The sequence below is a fragment of the Puma concolor genome, chromosome E1 (assembly GCF_028749965.1).
Source record: "Puma concolor isolate L17-30 chromosome E1, mPumCon1.1.hap2, whole genome shotgun sequence".
In the NCBI taxonomy this organism is placed as follows: domain Eukaryota; kingdom Metazoa; phylum Chordata; class Mammalia; order Carnivora; family Felidae; genus Puma; species Puma concolor.
This window is the reverse complement of record NC_141680.1, coordinates 62,922,023-62,941,958: the sequence shown is the minus strand read 5'-3', so window position 1 is coordinate 62,941,958 and position 19,936 is coordinate 62,922,023. Positions and strand designations below refer to the sequence as shown.

The window sequence follows — 19,936 nt, the reverse complement described above, 5'->3', positions numbered from 1 at the left end:
GCCACCAGGGCGCCCCGAGTTAATTTTTTGTAGAGGGTTAGAGGTTCTGGTTTTTTTGCACCTGTGGAGGCTCAATTGCTCGGTTTTTGGAACAGGCTCCTGTTCCTCCAATGAACTGCTTCCGCATCGTCACCAGAGTCTGTGTGGGTGAACCCGTGCAGGTGCACCCCTGGGCTCCCCCCCCCCCCCGCCCACACCAGGTAGAACATCCCTCCCCTTGGAGTCTTGGTTTTCAACACTGCTTTACCTCCTCCGGGCACTTGGCTTTTCCATATAAATTTAGAGTAAGCTTGTCCACATCTACAAGGAACTGGCTGGGTTTTTCTTGTGTAGACTTACACTAAATCTATGGATCAAATTGGAGAGAACTGATCTCTTTACAACGTTGAATGGTCTGGGCCGGGACCATGGTGTGCCGTTCCAAACCATGATAGAGTCTTCCTCAGTTTCCGTGTTCTTTTTTAAAAAGTTGATTTATTCTGAGAGAGATGGGGTAGGGGGCAGAGAGAGGGAGGGAGGGAGAGAATCCCAAGCAGGCTCCGTGCTGTCAGCGCAGAGCCTGATGCAGGGCTCGATCCCATGAATCATGAGGTCATGACCTGGGCCCAAATCAAGAGTCAGACGCTCAACCGATGGAGCCACTCAGCCGCCCCAATTTTTAAACTTATTTTTAAGTAGGCTCCCTGCCTAAGGAGGCGTGAACTCACGGCCCTGAGATCAAGAGCCACATGCTCTGCTGACTGAGCCCACCAGGCGTCCCCCTTCTGATTTCTTTCATTAGAATTTTGTAATTATCAACATACAGATCCTGGTGCATATTGTGTTAGATTTATAGGTAAATAATTTCTGTTGGATCGGTCATAAAGAGTACTTCAGTTTCCCCATGTTTGCTTTCGTATATAAAGCTGGAATGAGGTGCCTGGCTGGCTCAGTTGCTGGAGCGATCCACTCTTGATCTCGGGGTCCTGAGTTCGAGCCCCGTATTGGGCACAGAGACGACTTAAAAAACGTGATTGACTTTTGTGTATTGACCTTACTGAGCTCACTTCTTAGCTGTAGATTTTTTTTTTTTTTGATTGCTGAGGAATTTCTATGTAGACGATCCCGGCAAAAGGAGGCATTTTCTTTTGTTCCTATCTATAGGGCGCTTACTCCTTTTTCCTGCCTTGCTGGGCCCGCCAGAATCGCCAGCACCGTTTTGGGTGAGAGGGTGACACCCTCGCCCTGTCCCTGATCAGAGGGGAAAAGCCTTCAGCCTTTCACGGTTGTGTTCATTAGAAGCTGCAGTTTCTGGATACTTTTTATCAGGTAGAGGAAGTCCCTCCCTCTCTTCTCCTCTATTCCTGCTTCATCGAGGCCTTTTTTTTTTTTTTTTTTTTTTTTTAAATCTTGAGTAGGTGTTGGATTTTGCCAAATGCTCCTGAATCTGTTGAGATAATCATGTGTCTGTGCACACCGTTAACGCACACGGTGCAGCCGCCGATCTTCAGACAGCAGGTCACCTTTGCGTCTGGGGCCAACACCGCTTGGTCATGGTGTGTAAGTCCTCTTATGCTCCTGGAGTTTTGTGCTTATGAAGAATGTTAGTGTCCAGTCTTTGACTGGTTTTCACATCAGGACACTCCTGGCATCACAGAACGAGTCAGGCAGTGTTCTCGCCTCTGTTTTTTTAGAAGAGTCTGTAGACGATTGGTATGAATTTTTAAATATCTCCTAGAACTCACTGAAGCTATCTGGGCCCGGGGCTTTTATTTCGTAGACCTTAAATTACGAATACAACGTGCCTCCTTGTTATTTATTTATTTACTTCCTTATTATTTATTATTTAGAGAGAGAGAGAGAGAGGGAGAGAGAATCCCAAGCAGTCTCCACACTGTCACCACAGAGCCCGATTCAGGGCTCAAACTCACTAACCGCGAGATCATGACCTGAGCCGAAATCAGGAGTTGGAGGCTTTAACCGACTGAGCCACCCAGCCGCCCCTGATTTATTTTGGGGTCGGTTTCGGTAATCTTCCCTTTCTGGGAGTTGGTCAGTTTTATCGAACTTCTCTGTTTTTCTCAGCCCTCTTTTCTGGTCATCTCGTCCTCATTTCCGCGATGACGTCCTGATTCTGGCGATCTGTGTCTTCTCTATTTTTTCTCTGCCAGTGTAGCTAAAGTTTGGTCAATTTTGGTGAGTCTTTTCCAAGAAACCAGTTTCTGGTTTCAGTGTTTTCACTATAGCTCTTCTGTGTTCTGTTCATGTTTTTCTGCTCTAATTTTTAGTATGTCCATTATTCTGCTGGTTTGCTCTTAAAGTGGAAGTTTGGGTGACCTCTTTCCTGTCTCGCGTAGGAGTTAATAGCTCACAATTTTGTTCCAAGAATTCCTTCAGTTGCATCCTGTAATTTTGATGTTTTGTTTTCATTTTCACTCACTTTTTAAAATTTCCCTTTTGATTTCTTTGACCCTTCGCTTACATGGAAGTGTGTGGTTGATTTACAATCCCTGTACAGGTCTCAAATTTTCTTGGTTCTTCGAATGTCTTACAATGTCTTATTGAATACTGGGCATTTTAGGTAATGTGTTGTAAAAACTCTAGGTTTTGACCTCCTCACCCCCATCCCTTAGTGTTGTTTTTGGAACTAGTGTTTGTTTACTCAGTACCTTGCCTGCTAGACTCCACGTCTTGAACTCACGACCCGAAGATCAAGAGTCGTGGGCTCTGTGGACTGAGCCAGCCAGGTGCCCCTCTGCCAGATTTTTCTTTGTTTCTTTTCCGACGTGTGAGTCTGGTTTCCTAAAATTGCCTCTGGGTCGCTATAGTTTAAGGACAATTGTTGGCTAGAGGTAATGCTCCAATGTTTGGACCAAGTAAGCCCTCCGCCCTTTGCGGACAGCTCTGTGTGCAGGTTGGGGACGTGTTCAAAGCTCAAGCAGTTTACGGCTCAGCCCGGCTTTTGCTTTCTGTTTGTGCAAAGCCTTGTATTCAGCCAGAGATGAGTATACTGCTGGGGCCGTCTCTGGTCCTTCCTGAGCATATACACAGCCTTGCAGACCACCAGGGACATCTGGGGGGCTTACCAAGGCCCAACTGTGGCTATTTTAGTTACTGAGTTTCCTGTGAATCTCTGGCCGGACTGTGCTGGCTTCGACCAGCCTCAGGGAGCTGAGGGGTGGGTAGCTACCCGGTGGCCGTCCACCTTGATGGCAATTGTTCACAAACGCCCTGTGGGGCTTTCAAGTCCTCAGGGCCTGTCTGGCTCTGGTGGAATTGCCCTGGGCTGGGAGAAAAGGAAAGCAGCCCCCTCCTGAAACTCCACGGACTGCCACTGTTTTTAACCTTTACTAACGTTCGATCTTTTTTTTTAAAAAGAGATTTTATTTTTGAGTAGTCTCTACACCCAACCTGGAGCTCGAACTCACAACCCCGAGATCAAGAGTCCCTTACTCCACTGACTGAACCAGCCAGGTGTCTCTGATGTTCAGGAATTTTTTTTTTTTTTTTTTGTGCTCTCAAACGTTGTAGGCCTCTAGTCAACTTCCAGACTCCTGGGACGGTTGCTTTTAACAATATTGCCCTGCTTTACCATTGCCTGCTTGAGAAGAGATTTGGAGAGCTCCTCAGCCTTGTTCCAGAAACCCTCCCCACATACGTGAATTTAACATGTCTAGTCGCCACATCAAAAGAAAAAAACCAACATAAATTTTAATAATGTGGTCAATCTAAGTCAATATAAGAAGTAGCAGTATTTCAACAAGCAGTCGGTACTTTTTCAATTACTAATGAACTCTTACGCTTTCTTCCCTTCCTACCACGTTTTGAAATCTGGCGTGTCTTTCACACAGCACATCTCATCAGGCCAGTTGCATTCAAGCACTCCAGTGTGACCACGGACTCCCGCGGCAGGCACAGGAGACAGATACTTGGTGTGAGTGTTATTTTTCAGGTGGGTTGGCTCATCTTTCATGTTTGTTACTGCTCTTCTTTCATCTTTATCCGTTGGATGCTGAGACATTTAAGGGTGGAAACGCCTGGCACCTGGCTCTCTGCCCTGTCGGGCTCGTGCGCAGGGGTGCGTGCACTGCGAGGAGCAGGAGCTCGCGCCGCGGAGGCCGAGGTTCGGGTTCCTCGCTGAGCAGGGAAAGGTGAGGCTACAGGGTTCCTTTGGGAAAGGGAAGCCGGCTTCGGGGGGGCCGCCAGGAGGCAAGACTGCCGACCCGGACGCCCGAACACAGCTTCGCCGCGGCCCCCGCGAGGCGGGGGCTTCTAGGTGCGCCTGCGCCAGATTCCCGCGGCGGGGGGGGGGGGGGGGGGGGGCGCTCTGCGCGTGCGCGGCGCCGGGGACGCCCCGGGTTTCCCGCGGCTTAGCCTCGCTCTCAGCCTGGGCCGGAGCCCGGAAGTGCGGGGGTGTGGCCTCGCGTAAAGCAGCACTTCCGGCCGGCTGGGCGCGAGCGGGGGACTCGCTGAGGCCGCCGAGCGCAGGGCCGGGGCGGGGTCTTGCGGCCCCCTTGGAAGAGAGAGGCGGAGCTCGGAGACGAAAGCGGGCGCCGGCCGGGCCTTGGCGCCCGCGGTCGGCGCGCCACTCCCACCACCCGAGCGAGGCGTGGCGGGGCCCGGCCGACCTCGGGCCTCTGACCTCCGACCTCGCGGGGCGGGCCCCGTCGCGGCCTGGCGCGGTTTCCCTGGGACGCGTTTCCCGCCGCACCGCGGGGCCGCCCGGACCGCCCTGGCGGAGGCACCTTCCGGCGGCCCCGGCGCGGAGCCCTGGGCCGGGCGGCGGCCCCGGCGTGGCGGCCTGACGGGCCCCGAGGGAGCCCGCGCCGCGCCCTGGCGCCCAGAGGCCCTGGCGGCGGTCCGGGAGGGCCCGGGCGCAGGTGGGTGTCGTGCGGTGACGCCGCGGCGCCCCGGCCTCTTCGGGGGCTTTTCCCTGTGGCTTCCGGGTGTCCGGGAACGCGCGGCGGGCGCCCGAGCCAGTGGCTTGGCCTCTCGGCCCGCGGGGCTGGCGAGGGTGCGGGGCCGGCACAGCCGAGCCTGCCCGGACAAGGAGCCTTCCCGCTTCCCGCCCTCTCCCGCGGAGCAGGAGCCGCCTTTGTGAGGAGGGAGGCGGGCGGGGCGGCCCTCCCGACCGGAGCCGCGGCGCGCAGGGGCGAAGGCCCTGGGGCTTCAGCTCGGGGCCGCGCACACGGCTGCCCTTGATGTCCTAGTGTGTGGCCGTCAGGCTGCGCTGGAGCGGCCTCGGGGAGGTCGGCGCCGTCCCCGGGCGTGGCGCCCCGCCGCCTGCGGCTGAGCCCTCCGTCTCCCCCTTCAGTGTGCGGACGATGCCGAAGCTGCAGGGCTTCGAGTTCTGGAGCCGCACCCTGGGGGGGGCTCGCCACGTGGTGGCGCCCATGGTGGACCAGAGCGAGCTGGCTTGGAGGCTGCTGAGCCGCCGGCACGGGGCCCAGCTCTGCTACACGCCCATGCTGCACGCCCAGGTCTTCGTGCGCGACGCCAACTACCGGAAGGACAACCTGTACTGCGAAGTGTGCCCCGAGGACCGGCCGCTCATCGTGCAGGTGGGCGGGGTGGCGGCCGAGGGGAGGGGCCGGGGGCGCGGTGCTCAAGCACCTGGCTTCCGAGGGCACCTGCAGCTGGTCTCAAGACATTTACCCCTCCCGGGAGCTGGCCCGGTTTGGAAGGGACACTTTGGGTGCCCTGGAAGATTCGCAGCCCCTGACACCACTGGCCTGCTGTCACCGCGCTCTAGCCAATGGTTGGGAAGAACGTTCTGCGCTGTGTAGGATCCATGATCGCAACTTTGCTACAATTGAGACATTATGTGATCCTGTGACGACTCCTTGTGACACAGGGACCCACCAAATATAAACGCTTAGGACGGGATGACATCCCGCAGGCAACCCTGGGATCCTGTCTCCACTGGGTCAAGTGTGAACCCCTGTGGGGCTCTGTCTGGGGTATCAGGGTATCAGGTTCAGGTTTGTGGCAACTTGTATGTGTTTTCCAGTTCTGTGCCAATGACCCAGAGGTGTTTGTCCAGGCGGCTCTCCTGGCCCAGGATTACTGTGATGCCGTCGACCTGAATTTGGGTTGCCCGCAGATGATAGCCAAGCGAGGTGAGTTCCTTTCTGGGTTCCTGTGTTGAGCGCCCACAGGGTGCCCGGATGGAGGCCAGGGTGTGGCTGACCCTGCTCTGATGGCAGTGGCAGCTCAGGGGTGTCCCAGCCCTTTGTTTGCTGCTCCCTCTGGAGGTGGCTCTTCTCCAGCGCTGGAGGGACAGGGTTTGCTGGCTCTCAGGCTGTCACTTCCCTTAGTGCTCTGGGGTCACTGGGCTCCATCTGGGTAAACGGGCTTTGCTGAAAGGAGGTTATACCGCTGGGCGTGGGGCTCACGCTTTCTTCACTGAGCCCGAGGGGTTGCTGGCTGGTGAGAAACCATGGAGGGTGGGTGTTCTGCTGGGCAACCTGCCCCCACTGCTCACCTCCCTGATTGTTGCTGCCCCTCTGGATGGCTTGGAGGGGGGGTGCTCGTGCCATGTGTGGCCGCGGGAGGAGGAGGAGGAGGATGGGTGCTAATGGCCGTGCCTGTCTCATGCAGGTCACTACGGGGCCTTCCTGCAGGAGGAGTGGGACCTGCTCCAGAGAATGAGTGAGTTGGCCCCGGGCACGGGTGGGGAGTCAGGTTGGGGCGTAGTTGGTGAAGTGGCCCTGAGACCTTGGCAGGCAAGTCCCGGCCCCGGTGCTCTCGCTGCTGCAGGAGGGGCTCTGCCCGGAGCCGTAGGTGCAGGAGGGAGAGGGAGGTGTCCCCACCCGGTCCCCACCCCTCCAGTGCCCTGGTGGACGGAGGCGGGTCTCAGCTGCCTGCAGCCTGCCTGCAGGTGCACACCATGCTTCTCAGAAGCCGGTTGTTGTTTTCGCAGTTCTGCTGGCACATGAGAAGCTCTCTGTCCCCGTCACGTGCAAAATCCGCGTCTTCCCAGAGATTGACAAGACCGTCAAGTACGCTCAGATGCTGGAAAAGGCCGGCTGTCAGGTAGGCGGGCCATGGGCTCACAGGGCCGAGCGCAATTCCCCTGCCCCGTGTCCCCTGCACCTGGAAGCAGGTGTGGAGGCTCCTGGACCCCAGGAACCCCCTTGAGCGAACTCTCTGGGGCGAACTAGAATCGTGGTGACCATGGGTGGGGCCTGAGGAGGGTGGACGAGTCCCAGCTCACTTCTCCCCACCTGCCACCAGCCTTAAGGTCAGGTTGGTGCTGGCCCGGCCTTCCCTCACACGTTTGGAGCTGGGCTCGAGGGTGCTGCCACTTTTGGCCAAGACTGGCCCTCGAACGGGGCTGGGCCTCTCGGCTCCGCATCCTGGGTGGGTCCGTGGGACACGGGAGCTCTGGGCGGCAGCCCACCAGCCTCGACCCTGGGGACGTGGGCAGACGCGCCAGCTGGATGCAAGGCTGCCTTTGCTCTGCTCTGCGTGGGAAGCTGATGCCAAAGCGAGGGGGTTCCCCCTGGGGTCGGCCCGGGGTGTGTGGCCACGAGCAGGGTAGAGCCCGGGCGTTGCCATGTTCCAGCTGCTGACCGTGCACGGGCGCACCAAGGAGCAGAAGGGGCCGTTGTCGGGCACCGCGTCCTGGGAGCATATCAAGGCTGTGCGGTGAGTGGGCAGGGGTGGAGGGCAGGCGGATGAGGGGACAGACGTGCAGCCCGGCCCTGAAGCCAGGTGCCCAGCCATTTGGGTGCTGGGGGGGGGGGGGGGGAACGAGGTGGCCAGGGCAGGTAGGGACCCTCGCGGCCAGAAGAGGACCACGTGCTGGGGCGCCGCCCCTGTGGCTGAGGGGACAGGGTGTTTCTGAGTGTGCGCCCACCTGTCCCCGACAGGAAGGCGGTAACCATCCCCGTGTTTGCCAACGGGAACATCCAGTGCCTGCAGGACGTGGAGCGCTGCATCCGGGACACGGGAGTGCAGGGGGTCATGAGCGCAGGTGAGGGCGTGAGGCGGTGGGCCCAGCCCGGCAGGGGAGGGGGCATCTCTCCGGCAGCTTCAAGCCCCACCCCACCCCCCCCCCCCCCACCCGCAGAGGGCAACCTGCACAACCCTGCCCTGTTTGAGGGCCGCAGCCCTGCTGTGTGGGAGCTGGCCGAGGAATACCTGGACATCGTGCGGCAGCACCCCTGCCCCCTGTCCTGCGTCCGGGCCCACCTCTTCAAGCTGTGGCACCACACGTGAGTCGTCCCCCCCCCCCCCCCCCCCCGAGGCGCACACCGCTGGGTCTGAGCCGCGCCTGGGGGAGCTCTGCTTGGGGACTGGCCGCCGCAGGTGACGGCACCTCTGCCTCAGGCTGCAGGTGCACCGGCAGCTTCGGGAGGAGCTCGCCAAAGTGAAGACCCTGGAGGGCGTCGTGGCCGTGAGCCAGGAGCTGAAGCTGCGGTGTCAGGCAGGTGCTGGGGCCGGCAGGGCTGCGGCAGGCGTGAGGGGCGCGGGGGCTCGGGCTCCACGACGCAGGGCTCTCTGGGCTTTTGCAGGAGGATATGTCCAGGCAGAAGGAGGGAGAGAAGCCCCCTGGCGGCTTGCCTTTCTTCCACTGGATCTGTCAGCCCTATTTCCGGCCAGGGTGAGCCTCACACCAGCCCCGGGGGCTGGGCCTGCCCTCTGCAGCCCCGGAGGTTGGGGGGTGCTGGCGGCTCCATCCCTTGGTGTCACGTTTGCTTCTCTGTCGGCGGGGGCTTCGGTTTTATGTTTTTTCTCTCTACGAGGGGAGATCGATTCTTTGTAAGTGCTTTCTGATCCCAGGTGCGTTTGTTCTGGGGATAAGAGGTTTGACACCCTGAGCTTCCTCCAGGTTCTTGCAGGTGAGGCTGGCTGTCATCTGTGGCCACTCAGGCCCAGCCACAGCCTGAGCGACCCAAGAGCCAAGCTGCTGAGGCCACCGGGGACTCGCGGGCACTTCCTCGCCATGGGCCTGGGCTGGCGGGTCGCCTCTCGCGGGTGCCCCCGGCCCTGCCCACCACCCTTCCCTTTCAGGCCCAGGGAAGGGAGCAAGGAGAACGGGGGTGCCCGCAGCAAGCGGGCCCTGGAGGAAGAGGAGGTTGGCACAGATGTCCTGTCCAAAAACAAGCAGAAGAAGCAGCTGAGGAATCCCCACAAGACCTTCGACCCCTCGCTGAAGCGTGAGCTGTTCCCCTTGCCAGGGACGGGTGGCTCTGATGGCTACAGAGGAGAGCAGCGCCAGGGGCTCTGTGCCGTCCCCATGCGTTCCTGCAGCCACTTGAGAGGCAGAGCTGGGTTCTGGGGCCACCTTCCTGAGAAACCCCTTCTACTGGCGAACACCCAGAGAACCATGGGGGCCCCAGGGGGGGAGGGGGGGACGAGGGACTGCTGCACCCGCCCTCCTCGAACCGCCTGGTTGGCCGCAGCAGGCAGAACTCCCACCGGGGACTCCGTGTGTAAGTGGCAGTTGGGGGATGGGTTCACCTCAACCAATGTCTGCTTTTGTTCTTTTCTCAGCAAAATATGCGAAGTGTGATCAGTGTGGAAACCCAAAGGTGAGTCTGACCATGCTGCCCAGAGCAGAGCTCGGCCTCAGCACGTAATGGGCAGGGTGGTCCCTGGGCTGCCCAGGACCTGCGGGAGCGGCCCCCTGCCCGTCTGTCGAGGGTACAGCTTGAAGTGGCTTAGCCACTCGGGGAGGCCGACTCTGCCCGGCCTCGGGACGCGCCCTGGCCAGGGGTGCAGCCATCTGGTGCTCCCGGGGAGCCTGCTCAGGCCCACCAGCTCTCCTGTGTCCAGGGCAACAGATGCGTGTTCAACCTGTGCCGGGGCTGCTGCAAGAAGCGAGCTTTCAGAGAGGCCGCAGATTGCCCAGGTGAGGGGCACCTGCTGCCGTCAGCACATCTCCCTTGGTCCCCCGGGGGGACAGTGGGACCCTTGGCCTCCTGAGCCCCACTTCCCTCCTGCTTCTCTGCCAGGTCACGGATTGCTTTTTAAAACCAAATTGGAGAAGTCTCTGGCCTGGAAGGGGGCCAGGCAGCTTTCCTGAGGTGGTGGGCGGTGCCCTGGCCCGAAGGGCAGCTGGAGCCCGACATGCAGCCCCCCCACCCGAGGCTCCGGGGCTGCTGCTGAAGCCTCACCACGTCCCACCGGAGGAAACGCCTTTACTCAGGGAATCTCCCGCTACTCCACACACAGAAGGATGAGCTGGTCTTGCCCTCGCCGGGAGCCCGGAAATGCTGCACCGGGGAGCAGGCTCCCAGGCTGGACCTGCCCCCCTCCTAGCAACGTGTGTGTTCAAAAGTGAACAATAAATCATTTCAAAGATGTGTTCGGAGGGCCGGAAAGGGTGTGTGGGGGCTGGGAGGGTGGGGGGGGGGGCCTGCAGAACAAGGAAACTTCTGCTGCGGGAAACCTTTCCCTAACAGCAGCTGGCTGGCCTCGGCCCCCTCCCTGCCACCCTGCCTGGCTGAGGGATGGAGCCCAAGGAAGCAGGTTCTGTGCCTGGACAAGGAAGGACCAGGCCCGGCCCCTGCCCTCCCGGAGGAGCCTCAGAAACCCACTAAGCAGGAAGGAATGGCACAAGGGGCATGTTCTCAGGCTGCCCTTTAATGGATGGAGGTGGGACGTCTGCAGGGGTGGGGAGGCAGTGCCACTGGGTGGGGGCTCTGGGCGCTGCACAGGTGAGCCCCGCAGGTCTTTCCGGGAAGGGCCTTGACCAGCAGTCCGCGTGGCCAGGGCCCCCAGCACAGGGCACAACAGGGTGAAAGGAGAAAAGAAGCTAGACATGGAAACCCGGGGGGGTGGGGGTCACAGGTGGCACCTCCAGAAGTATCTCGAGTGATGGGAAGCCCACGTGTCCAAGTCCGAGGAGGAGGGAGGGGGTGGGCACAGACCATCTGTCCCGGAGGCTGTTGGGTGCTCTCACATGTTGGTGCTCATTCGCGACTGGCTGTTGGCCGGCGTCAGCTCCCCTTGGCTCCCTTCGCGGGGAGGGGACTGTGGTGGAGACACCGCTGCTCAGCCCGGCAGGCGACTGTGTGCCTGCCCCACCGCTCCCACACACCAGGGCCGCCCCGCCCTCACCTTGACATGGATCTGGTTGCGCAGCACGGCCGCCCGCAGGATCATGGCTTTGGCACGACGCTGGAACTCCTTCCCCATCAGCAGGGACTTCTCGAACGTGGTGCTGCGTTGATCCACGTCCCTAGCATACAGGATCTGTGGAGGGACGGGGCTCGGTAGTGCCCATCGGGCCTCAGGGATCCCCTCCCCGCACCCATGGCCCTGGCCCGAGCGTGGCCACCTTGCTGTGGGAGTCGATGCGGGCGTTGATGAGCCCCTCCAGGATGAGCTGCGTCAGCTCGTCCTCCAGGGCTGCCACCGTGGTGTTGAAGGCTGCAGCCATCTTGTGCATATCAGCAGACACGTAGGGGCTGAAGTACTGCGGGCAGAGGGCGCGTCAGTTTCCCGTGGCCCCCAGCCCCGTCTGAGGCACCCCACCTCGAGTCTGTCCCCCCCACGTCTACCTGGATGAGGGCACGGTTGCGGATCTGGGTATAGAGGGTCCTGACGTGGGGAGCCAGGTACATGTCCAAGAGCAGGTTGTCCTGGTGAAGAGACCGGTCAGCCCCCAGCTGCCCCTGGCCCTCTGCCTTGACCGCCCTCCAGATCCGGCAGGCCCCTCACCTTCATCTCATCCAGCATCTTGAGGCACGAGGCGTACTTGGACTCGTAGAATTTAAAGATGATGTCCCGGACCTGAGGCTCCAGCTCCAAGAATAACTTGAAAGAGCTGCAGGTGTAGACCCTCAGAGCTGGCCCCACACCTGCGCACCTGCTCCCAAGGCCGACGGAGGGGGGCCCACAGCCCTGAGCGCGGCAGTCCTCAGGCTGAGGGGAGGGGAGGGGTGCGGAGGGGAGGGGTGCGGAAGGGCCAGGCCAGGCAGACGCAGGACAAGAGAGTGGGCCCCCCCAGAGGGACAGGCTACGGGACCAGCACCCACCCCGCACGCACCTGCTGGAAATGACGTTGCGCTGCAATTCCTGGCGGTCAAAGGTGGCCAGGGCGCACAGGCCGCCATAGACGGCCACGTTGCTGGGGGAAAGCAGCTGAAGGGCAAGAAAGGAGTTGCATCTAGATGCCCAGGGTCACTGAAGGTCAGGACGCAATGCGAGGGGGCGGCCCAGAGGCGAGGCTGGGTCACCCCTGCCCTGCCTGCCACCCACTCAAAGACTGCCGAGGACTCTGCTGGGGGATACCCCTCAGTAAAGAGCCCAACCCACGAGCCCGCCCCCTGCTTTGCAAGTCCCAGCAAGGGCTCCTCCCCAGAGACCCTCACGCTCCTCACCTCGGGGAAATCACAGTGATCAAACGAAGCCAGCAAAAAGCACTTGGCGGCCTGCTTGTACTTTCGAGCAGCCAACTCGGCCAGGCCTAGGGGTGGGGAGGTAGAATGAAGCCAGGGCCCGGAGGAAGCTGCCAGAGCCTCACCGGGCCATCAGCCCCAGCCTCTCCCACCCCACGCGCTCCTCCGTCTGGGACAGGAATTCCCGCTATCAAGATGGGACCGCGCCCACGAGCTCCGACTCTGCACCCTCCTCGATCAAGGGCCCGGGGAAGCTGTGCACAGGTGTGGTCACTCCTGCAAAGGACTCCTAGGCTGAGCCCTCCCAGGCTGAGCAGGGGCCCAGAAGTGATAGCAGCTGAGAGCAATGCCTGGGCCTCTGCCCACGGGCCACACCCTGGCAGAACCTGAGGAGACAGGCATCACCTGGGGCCATGCGTGTGATGAGGCTCCTGACCGGGCTCTGAGACTCCACGAGCCCACCCCCAGCGCTGGGGGCAACGGTGGTGTCCTTGCGCCCCAGGGCCCTCACCTGCAGCACACTTGAGCTTGGTGAGGATAGCCTGGGTCTGGCTGTCCCGCTCCCCACGCTGCTGCAGGGGAAAGTCGAGCACGTGAGCCACCAACACCCTCCACACCCTCGTCCTTCCCCGGGGCGCCGCCCCAGCCTCAGAGGGACAAGGGCAGACTGCCGAGGACGGAGGCCTGTGGGCGTCGGGGGTCCCGGGGGCAGGGTCTGAGGAGGCAGGTCCGGCGCGGAGGCGGCGTTACCTCCGCAATCTCGGGAGTGGACTCCGCCTTGCTGACGTAGCTGAGCACGTGAGACCAGTTCTGCAAGTAGACGCTGACCTGGCGGGCGGGTGGGGTGGACTCAGCCCGGGGCGCCCCCTGCTGGCCCAGGCGCGCTGCTGCCCCGCAGCCCCTCCCGGAGCGCACCCGACGGCGGCAGGACCCACCTTGATGACGTTGAGGCACATGTTGATGACGTGCTTGGCGCTGGTGCAGTAGTCCCGGGCCCGGGAGTAACACTTGAGGGCGTTGCTGAGGTCCCCACAGTCAAGATAGTGGTCACCCAGATCGTCGTGGCCGCGCCTGTGGGCCCAGACATGAGCGAGCTGGGCCTAGAGCCACGCAGCCTGGCCGCCCGCCCACCTCCCCTGCGTCCCACGAGCAGCACCTGATACTCTCCTTGATGGAGTTGCCCTTGTAGTTCTTGAGGTCCGTGTCCAGTTTCTCCAGCTTCAGCAGGGCCTTCTTCCGCGTGGCCTCCACCCAGGCCGTGTCGAGGGGCGGCGGCTCCACGCCACTGTCGGGGATGCTGTCAGGCGCATTCTGCAGCTCCCTGCATAGGACCTGGCCGTCAGGGGCCCCTCGCTCTGGCCCAGCCACTACGGGGGGAGCCCCCGGCCAGCACAGGAACACAGGGGCCCTGAGCCTGGTGCGGGCGCCCCATGGGAAAAGAGTCCTGCAGCCACGCCGAGCTGCGAGAAACTCGTCTCCACGAGCTTGATGTCAGAATAACCGCATGTCACCGCACACAGAAAAGTCCAGGACAACAGTGACGACCACATAGCAGGAAGAGTGAGAACCTAGTCCGTCTTGCCATTTGCTGCCCTGCCTGGCTTTTCAACGAGGACGGCCAGGTCACCGCATAGAGGCAGTGCTGCTACTAAGTGTCCTCATGGGGGTGGTGTCAGGGGTCGCAGGGGCACAGGAAGGGCCCCCTGCCTGGGCTGCTCCCGAGGAGGACACACGATGCCCAGGTCCTGGTGCCTGCTCCCACCCTGCCCTTACCTGGTGGCCTCCGAGAGCTTCCGGTGGATCTCTTCGTACATGTCCACGTTGAAGGTCCTCTGCACAAAGGAGAGGGCCATCTTCAGGGCCTCCGCCCGCAGCGGGGGGCAGTGGTCAGCAATGAACTGCAGCCGTTCGATGCGCATAAGCCCACTGTAGCTGGCCGCATACTGCTCCAGATCCTGATGTGGGGTGGGGGGAGTGGATGGAGACTGTGCCCGGCGGGACCCCAGCTCCCAGCCCCTGGCAAGGACGGGGACAGGACCCAAATACAGACCCTCTTCCCGTGTCCAAGAGGCCCCATGTACGTGCGGGCATCAGACCACTACTCAGTTCTAGAAATGGCCACCTGGGGTAGAGCTCTGCCCCGGGGGCTGAGGAGGTGCACGGCCAGAGCCGGAGGGGCACCCCTCGCTCCTGCCGGTCCCCAGGGTTAACGGTAAAGCAGCAGTGCTCTATGGGTCGAGCCCCAAGGAAGACCTGTCCTCAGTGTGAGGCAAGATGCACAGTGGCGTGGCCCGTGGGCTCTTCCACGTGGGAGAGAAGCAGGGCACACGGTCTCCAGCTGGGCTACCACCCTTTTTAAGTGGGCAGCGGGACAGCCCTAAGGTTCCTGGGTCCGAGGAAAACACGGCCAGAGTGGGGAGCCCGGCCAAGGTGTCAGTCCCCTCCTGCCCTCCCCTGGAAGCGCCCCCCGGGCTCCATACCAGGGTGGGATTCTCCACCACGTAGTTGACATCGGGTGCGTTCTGCGGGTCCTCCTGGGGATCCACATCGATCTGCATGGGCTCCACGGCCCCCTGCAACACGGGGGAGCACCTTGGCACCTCGAGCCGGGCGGCCAGGGTCGGGCGAGGAGCCCTCGCTGTGCCCTGAGGTCACCTCTGCCCGCCGTGCTGTCTCCCTGGCAGGATCCTGTCCCCGAGAGCCGGCCATCCAGCCCCTCCCCACCCCCGGCCCGTCTCCAGGCCCGTCTCCAAGGCCGCCCCGCGCACGACCGGCTGGCTGGTAGACAGACAGCCCCCAGCGGCCACGTTAACCGCCCGGCTCCGGCGCGGGAAGCGGACAGCGGGGCGCCGCTGCCCCGGGCCCCCCTCCCCCGGCCCTGCTCGTTCCCAGCCGCCGTCCTGACGCAGCCTCCTCCGAGCCCTAAGGAAGAAGCGGGCGCGGCCTCCGCCCGGGAGCGCCCCGGCCGCGGGGGCCGCGGGGGCCGCAGGACCGGGAGCCCGCGGAGGGGCGGGGGGCGGGGAGGCGTCACCTCGGGGACCCTCCTGCGCTGCCGGCCGGCCCGGCGGGCGGGGCTCTGCCCCCCTCCCGCGCTCGCTCGCTCGCTCCTGGGCCCCCTGTCCTGGAAGGTACCTCATAAAGCAGCGTACAGGCCGACAGGCTGGCGCTCAGGCTGAAGTCCCCGGCCGTGCCCGGCAGGAAGAGGTCTGACCTACTGCTGTGAGGGGTGCAGTACAGATCTGTCACTGACGAGGAGGCCGAGCTGGGGGCCGGGCTATCCCTCATTCTGTCCTGACTCTCTGCACCCCCCGACCCTGACACACAGCTGGCCTGCTGCTGAAGGGAGAAAGAGCGTTAGCGCCCGGCCGCGCCTGCCGGGCCGACGGCGGGGACCCTGCGCGAGGCCGCCGGGCCGCGGGGAGGGGAGGCCGCGCGGGGGCCCGGCCCCGGCGGCGGCGGCGGCGGCGGCGGCGGCGGCGGGGGAGGTCGGGGGGGTGCGGAGGGGCCGCCGGCCGCGGCGCGTTACCTGCAAGTTAAACACCTGAACCGGCAGCGGCATCTTCGCCCACCCCGCCGCGGCGCGCCGTCCGCTTCCGGGGCAGCGCCGTCCGCTTCCGGGGCAGCGCTTCCGGCTCGCGGTGGGCGGGGCGGCTCTTAAAGGGGCCGCGGCGCGGCCTGGCCCGGGCGGAGCCGGCGGGTCCCGCGGCCGCATGAGCCGTGCGCGGGGGGCGCTGTGCCGGGCCTGCCTCGCGCTGGCCGCGGCCCTGGCCGCGCTGCTGCTGCTGCCGCTGCCGCTGCCGCTGCCCCGCGCGCCGGCCCCGGCCCCGACCCCGGGCCCCGGCCCGCGCGCGCCCCCCGCCCGACTCGCCACCGCCCCCCGCTTGCGGCCGGACGACGTCTTCATCGCGGTCAAGACCACCCAGAAGAACCACGGGCCACGCCTCGGGCTGCTGCTGCGCACCTGGATCTCCCGGGCCCGCCAGCAGGTGGGCGTCGCCCCTGGATCCCCGCCCTCGGGACCCCCATCCCTGGGATCCCCCCGCCCAGGATCCCGACCCAGGACCGCAGCCACCCGCGACCCCTGGCACCCCTGTCCCCGCAAGGACTTCCCCCCCCCCCCCAGCCCGCGACTTGACACCCCATCCTCAGGACTCGCTACCCACTGCTGTGTCCCCAGAGGGAGGGCCAGACCCTCGCTCTGAGTCTGTGGGGACCCAGGACCCACCCCCTGCTGCCCCTTCCCATGCTCCAGACCTGGGTGGGTTCGCTCAGCTGACACTGGACTGAGAACCCAAAAACATCCAGTGGGGGCACCAGGAGGTGCTGCGGATCGCCTTCCCCTCTCCCCCAGCCCAACCCCAACCTGGCCATCTCTGCAACCCCATCCTTGTCCACCTGGGGCCTCACAGGTTGTCTCTCCGCAGACATTCATCTTCACCGATGGGGATGACCCTGAGCTACAGCTCCAGGGAGGTGAGTGCCCTCCCCAACCCAGCCCTGCCAGCGTGCCCAAGGGCCCCTCACGTGTGTGCTCTGGCCCAGTGGCACCTGTCTCCCTGCTGGGTGCAGAGGTCCGGGAGTTAAGTCACTCGGCTGGTAGAGAACAGAGCCAGGACACCCGCCTGCCACCAGCCCAGCACCCAGGGACCCACCCTGCCGGCCACGATGTACCCACGGGCAGGCGTCCCAGGGCATCAGGCTGGAGCCACATTCCCTGAAGGCACTCCAGCAAGGAACCATCCCTTCCTGGCAGTCACACACGGGCTCTCAACCCCAGAGTGGCTTTGCACTCATGGGATTCCGAGTGGTCACCACCTGTCTGGGCCTCAGGGGTCAGCCACAAGGTCAGCAAGTGAGGCCAGGCCAGGGCTGTCGTCAGACCCGGCCTGGGGCCTTTGATCGGGACGAGATGGCAAGGCCGGCTTGGACATCCACGTTTCGCCCTGATCTCTGCGGGGTGGGCTGGCGGCAGGCCTCACCCTGACCCTCAGGCTTCCCCGTTTCTCCAACCCGCCAGGCAGCCACGTAATCAACACCAACTGCTCAGCCGTGCACACGCGTCAGGCGCTGTGCTGTAAGATGGCCGTGGAGTACGACACGTTCATCGAGTCCGGACGCAAGTATGTGGTGGCCGTGCCCCTGTGTCCCCTTGGAGAGCCCAGGGCTGAGGCTGGGCCCACGCACCCGGGCCAGGGGGGTGGAGGCCCCCAACCGTGCCAGCCCCTCACTCGTGAGAGTTCCCCCACTGCCCCCAGGTGGTTCTGCCATGTGGATGACGACAACTACGTGAACCCCGAAGGCCTGCTCCAGCTGCTGTCCACTTTCTCGCCCAGCCAGGATGTCTACCTGGGGCGGCCCAGCCTCGACCACCCCATCGAGGCCGCCGAGAGAGTCCAGGGAGGCGGAACTGTGAGTCCTGGGCCTGACGGCGACCGCTGAGAGAGAGGGGAGGTCTGCTGGGGAAAGGCTGGGGGGCCAGCGTCTGACCCACCCGGGGGGTCACTGCAAGAGCTCGGGCAAGCAAGGAGGTGCGGTGGGAGGAGCTGGGGCGCCGGGCGACTGGGGTGCAGAAGCTCTCGTGTGCCCTGGGGCACTTTTGCCACTTGTGTGGGCGGTTCAAGGACGACACCCTGACTGGTATCCTTCTCCTCCTCAGGTGACCACTGTCAAGTTCTGGTTCGCTACCGGTGGGGCCGGGTTCTGCCTGAGCAGAGGGCTCGCTCTGAAGATGAGCCCCTGGGCCAGGTGAGTGGAGGGCACAGGGGTGCCGGGAGGCCCGAGGTGCTGGTGCTGAGGCCCGAGGGGGCCCTGACCACCTCCCCCCGGCCCCCTGCCAGCCTGGGCAGCTTCATGAGCACTGCTGAGCGGGTGCGGCTGCCGGACGACTGCACGGTGGGCTACATCGTGGAGGGGCTGCTGGGTGCTCGCCTGCTGCCTAGCTCACTTTTCCACTCCCACCTGGAGAACCTGCAGAGGCTGCCGCCTGACGCCGTGCTGCAGCAGGTACGGCCCGCTGGGTGCTCCCGGCGCCCTCACCACGGGGGCCTTGACCGCGACCAGGGCTCTGGAGGGTTTCCCAGCACCGCAGCGAAGTTGCTGCAGACCCGCGTGTGGCCTGCTGGGCCCCAGGGCCTCGGGTGTGCTGGCTCGTTTGGAAGGGACAGCCGCTGTGCCCTCCCCAGCGGACGGGCCCACGGCAGCAGGCGCCAGCCCAGGCGGCGAGTGCCGTCGCAGACCGGGCCGGAGGAAGGGCCGGGTGGCTTGAGCAGGGCTGCCCCCGCACGTGCACCAGCCACCCTCCTGAGCCGGATGCCAGCCTCGTCTTCTGCGTGAGCCTCACCTCTCAGCGCAGTCACCCCTCCGTGCTGTTCGTGAGCCCGCCCTGGGGGGACCGGGAAACCAGGGCAGGGCAGCCGCTCCTGGCTGGACTCCTGGGGCGGGAAGGGCTCGTCCCGGGACAGTGACCTGCCCCCTGCCCTCGTCCAGGTCACCTTGAGCTACGGGGGTCCTGAGAACCCACGTAACGTGGTGAATGTGGCAGGAGGCTTCAGCCTGCAGCAGGATCCCACTCGGTGAGTGGGCAGTGGGGAGGGGCTCTGTCGCCACCCACACCCCCACCCCCACCCCTGGCAGACCTGACCACCCTGTCCCCTTCCCAGGTTTAAGTCTGTCCACTGCCTTCTCTACCCGGACACAGACTGGTGTCCCGTGCACAAGCAGAGTGACCTCGTCTCTCGATGACCCTCGATTCCTAACCCATGGAGCAGGAACTATGCTGACCCCTCCTGGCCTTGGCCCTCTCGGGTGGTCACGGCCACATCCAGGGCCACAGCCACATGTGGGCGCCGTGCAGGCCTCCCCCAGATCCCCTGGCGGGCCAGGTGACCAGGGGTCCAGGCTGTGCCACGTGCGGGCGGCCCCGGAAAGTGGGAAGGGGAGACACTGCCCCTCCCCCCAGCCCAGCCCCGAAGGCTTGCTCCCACGGGAAGGGGCCTGGGAGGAGGCTGGCCTACGGCACCCAGGGCTCCGTCCTGCCCTCCTCCCCGGGCTGGAGAGGGGGTTCCAGGCCAGGGTCACATGCGGGACCCTTCATCTGACCACAGGCCAGCGCGGAGGCTTTTCTTGCAGGTCCCTGGGGGAACGCCCTCCGCACACCAGGCTCGGTGCCCAGCGAGGGCACCGCGGTCTCAGGGCGGCTGCAGTGAGGACTCCGGCCGTGCTTGGGGCACAGCTTGCTTCTTGCCAGGGCATCTCCATCCGGAGGCCATTTCCTCGGCGGCGGGGGGGCTCTTGGCCGAGGCCTTATTTCTGCACTCTGACTCCCCATGTAGTACTTTTCCTCCCCTCCCCTCCCCCCAAGCCCGGCCAAGTCCAGAAAGCAGGAGCCTCTTGTCTGGGGTCCGTCTGCAGCACGGCAGCCCCTCCCCAGCAGATGACACCCCCGACTGTGCCTTCTCTGGAGGAGAGAGTGGAACCAGGAGCTGGCACTTCCGTTCCGGCCCCTTGCTGTGCTGTTGCCATAAGTGAATAAAGGCTTGATCTTCACTTTCCGTGTGGCTTGTGTTGGCTTAAGGGACCAGCAAGGCACCTGGGGGCTGAGGCTC

At 63.4% G+C, this 19,936-nt stretch overlaps 4 protein-coding genes across 13 annotated transcripts in view; 3 read left to right on the top strand and 1 right to left on the bottom strand.

The window, feature by feature from the left end:
• Positions 1–19,936, top strand: part of FASN (fatty acid synthase) — a 76,430-nt gene that overhangs the window by 31,674 nt on the left and 24,820 nt on the right. The gene's annotated exons all lie outside the window — the stretch shown is intronic.
• On the top strand, positions 4,696–10,294 carry DUS1L (dihydrouridine synthase 1 like). Of its 2 annotated transcripts, XM_086688287.1 has the most exons (14): positions 4,701–4,859; positions 5,294–5,540; positions 5,990–6,098; positions 6,580–6,630; positions 6,902–7,014; positions 7,547–7,629; positions 7,854–7,957; positions 8,054–8,198; positions 8,314–8,410; positions 8,499–8,587; positions 8,998–9,143; positions 9,481–9,518; positions 9,763–9,838; positions 9,942–10,294. In XM_086688287.1, exons 2-14 carry the CDS (start codon positions 5,304–5,306, stop codon positions 10,010–10,012), a joined length of 1,359 nt encoding a protein of 452 aa, XP_086544413.1. In that variant the 5' UTR covers positions 4,701–4,859; positions 5,294–5,303; the 3' UTR covers positions 10,013–10,294. The 2 variants fall into 2 exon arrangements, with proteins under 2 accessions (XP_086544414.1, XP_086544413.1); XM_086688288.1 differs by lacking the exons at positions 9,763–9,838; positions 9,942–10,294 and having other exon boundaries at positions 4,696–4,859; positions 8,314–8,414; positions 9,481–9,524.
• GPS1 (G protein pathway suppressor 1) lies at positions 10,555–15,963 on the bottom strand. 5 transcript variants are annotated; one of them, XM_086688283.1, is made up of 15 exons: positions 15,859–15,940; positions 15,465–15,549; positions 14,813–14,905; positions 14,106–14,287; positions 13,489–13,653; positions 13,268–13,403; positions 13,083–13,160; positions 12,844–12,904; positions 12,315–12,400; positions 11,981–12,075; positions 11,653–11,758; positions 11,493–11,573; positions 11,270–11,407; positions 11,050–11,184; positions 10,555–10,962 (listed from the first exon to the last, which is right to left on the bottom strand). In XM_086688283.1, exons 3-15 carry the CDS (start codon positions 14,888–14,890, stop codon positions 10,888–10,890), a joined length of 1,416 nt encoding a protein of 471 aa, XP_086544409.1. In that variant the 5' UTR covers positions 14,891–14,905; positions 15,465–15,549; positions 15,859–15,940; the 3' UTR covers positions 10,555–10,887. The 5 variants fall into 5 exon arrangements, with proteins under 5 accessions (XP_086544409.1, XP_086544406.1, XP_086544410.1 ...); XM_086688280.1 differs by lacking the exon at positions 15,465–15,549 and having other exon boundaries at positions 12,844–12,901; positions 15,859–15,963; XM_086688284.1 differs by lacking the exon at positions 15,465–15,549 and having other exon boundaries at positions 15,859–15,914.
• RFNG (RFNG O-fucosylpeptide 3-beta-N-acetylglucosaminyltransferase) lies at positions 15,997–19,877 on the top strand. 2 transcript variants are annotated; one of them, XM_086688285.1, is made up of 9 exons: positions 15,997–16,318; positions 16,757–16,805; positions 17,350–17,452; positions 17,588–17,741; positions 17,989–18,077; positions 18,170–18,335; positions 18,515–18,661; positions 18,819–18,904; positions 18,992–19,877. In XM_086688285.1, the coding sequence occupies exons 1-9, from the start codon at positions 16,043–16,045 to the stop codon at positions 19,071–19,073; spliced, it is 1,152 nt and encodes a 383-aa protein (XP_086544411.1). In that variant the 5' UTR covers positions 15,997–16,042; the 3' UTR covers positions 19,074–19,877. The 2 variants fall into 2 exon arrangements, with proteins under 2 accessions (XP_086544411.1, XP_086544412.1); XM_086688286.1 differs by lacking the exon at positions 18,515–18,661 and having other exon boundaries at positions 16,001–16,318.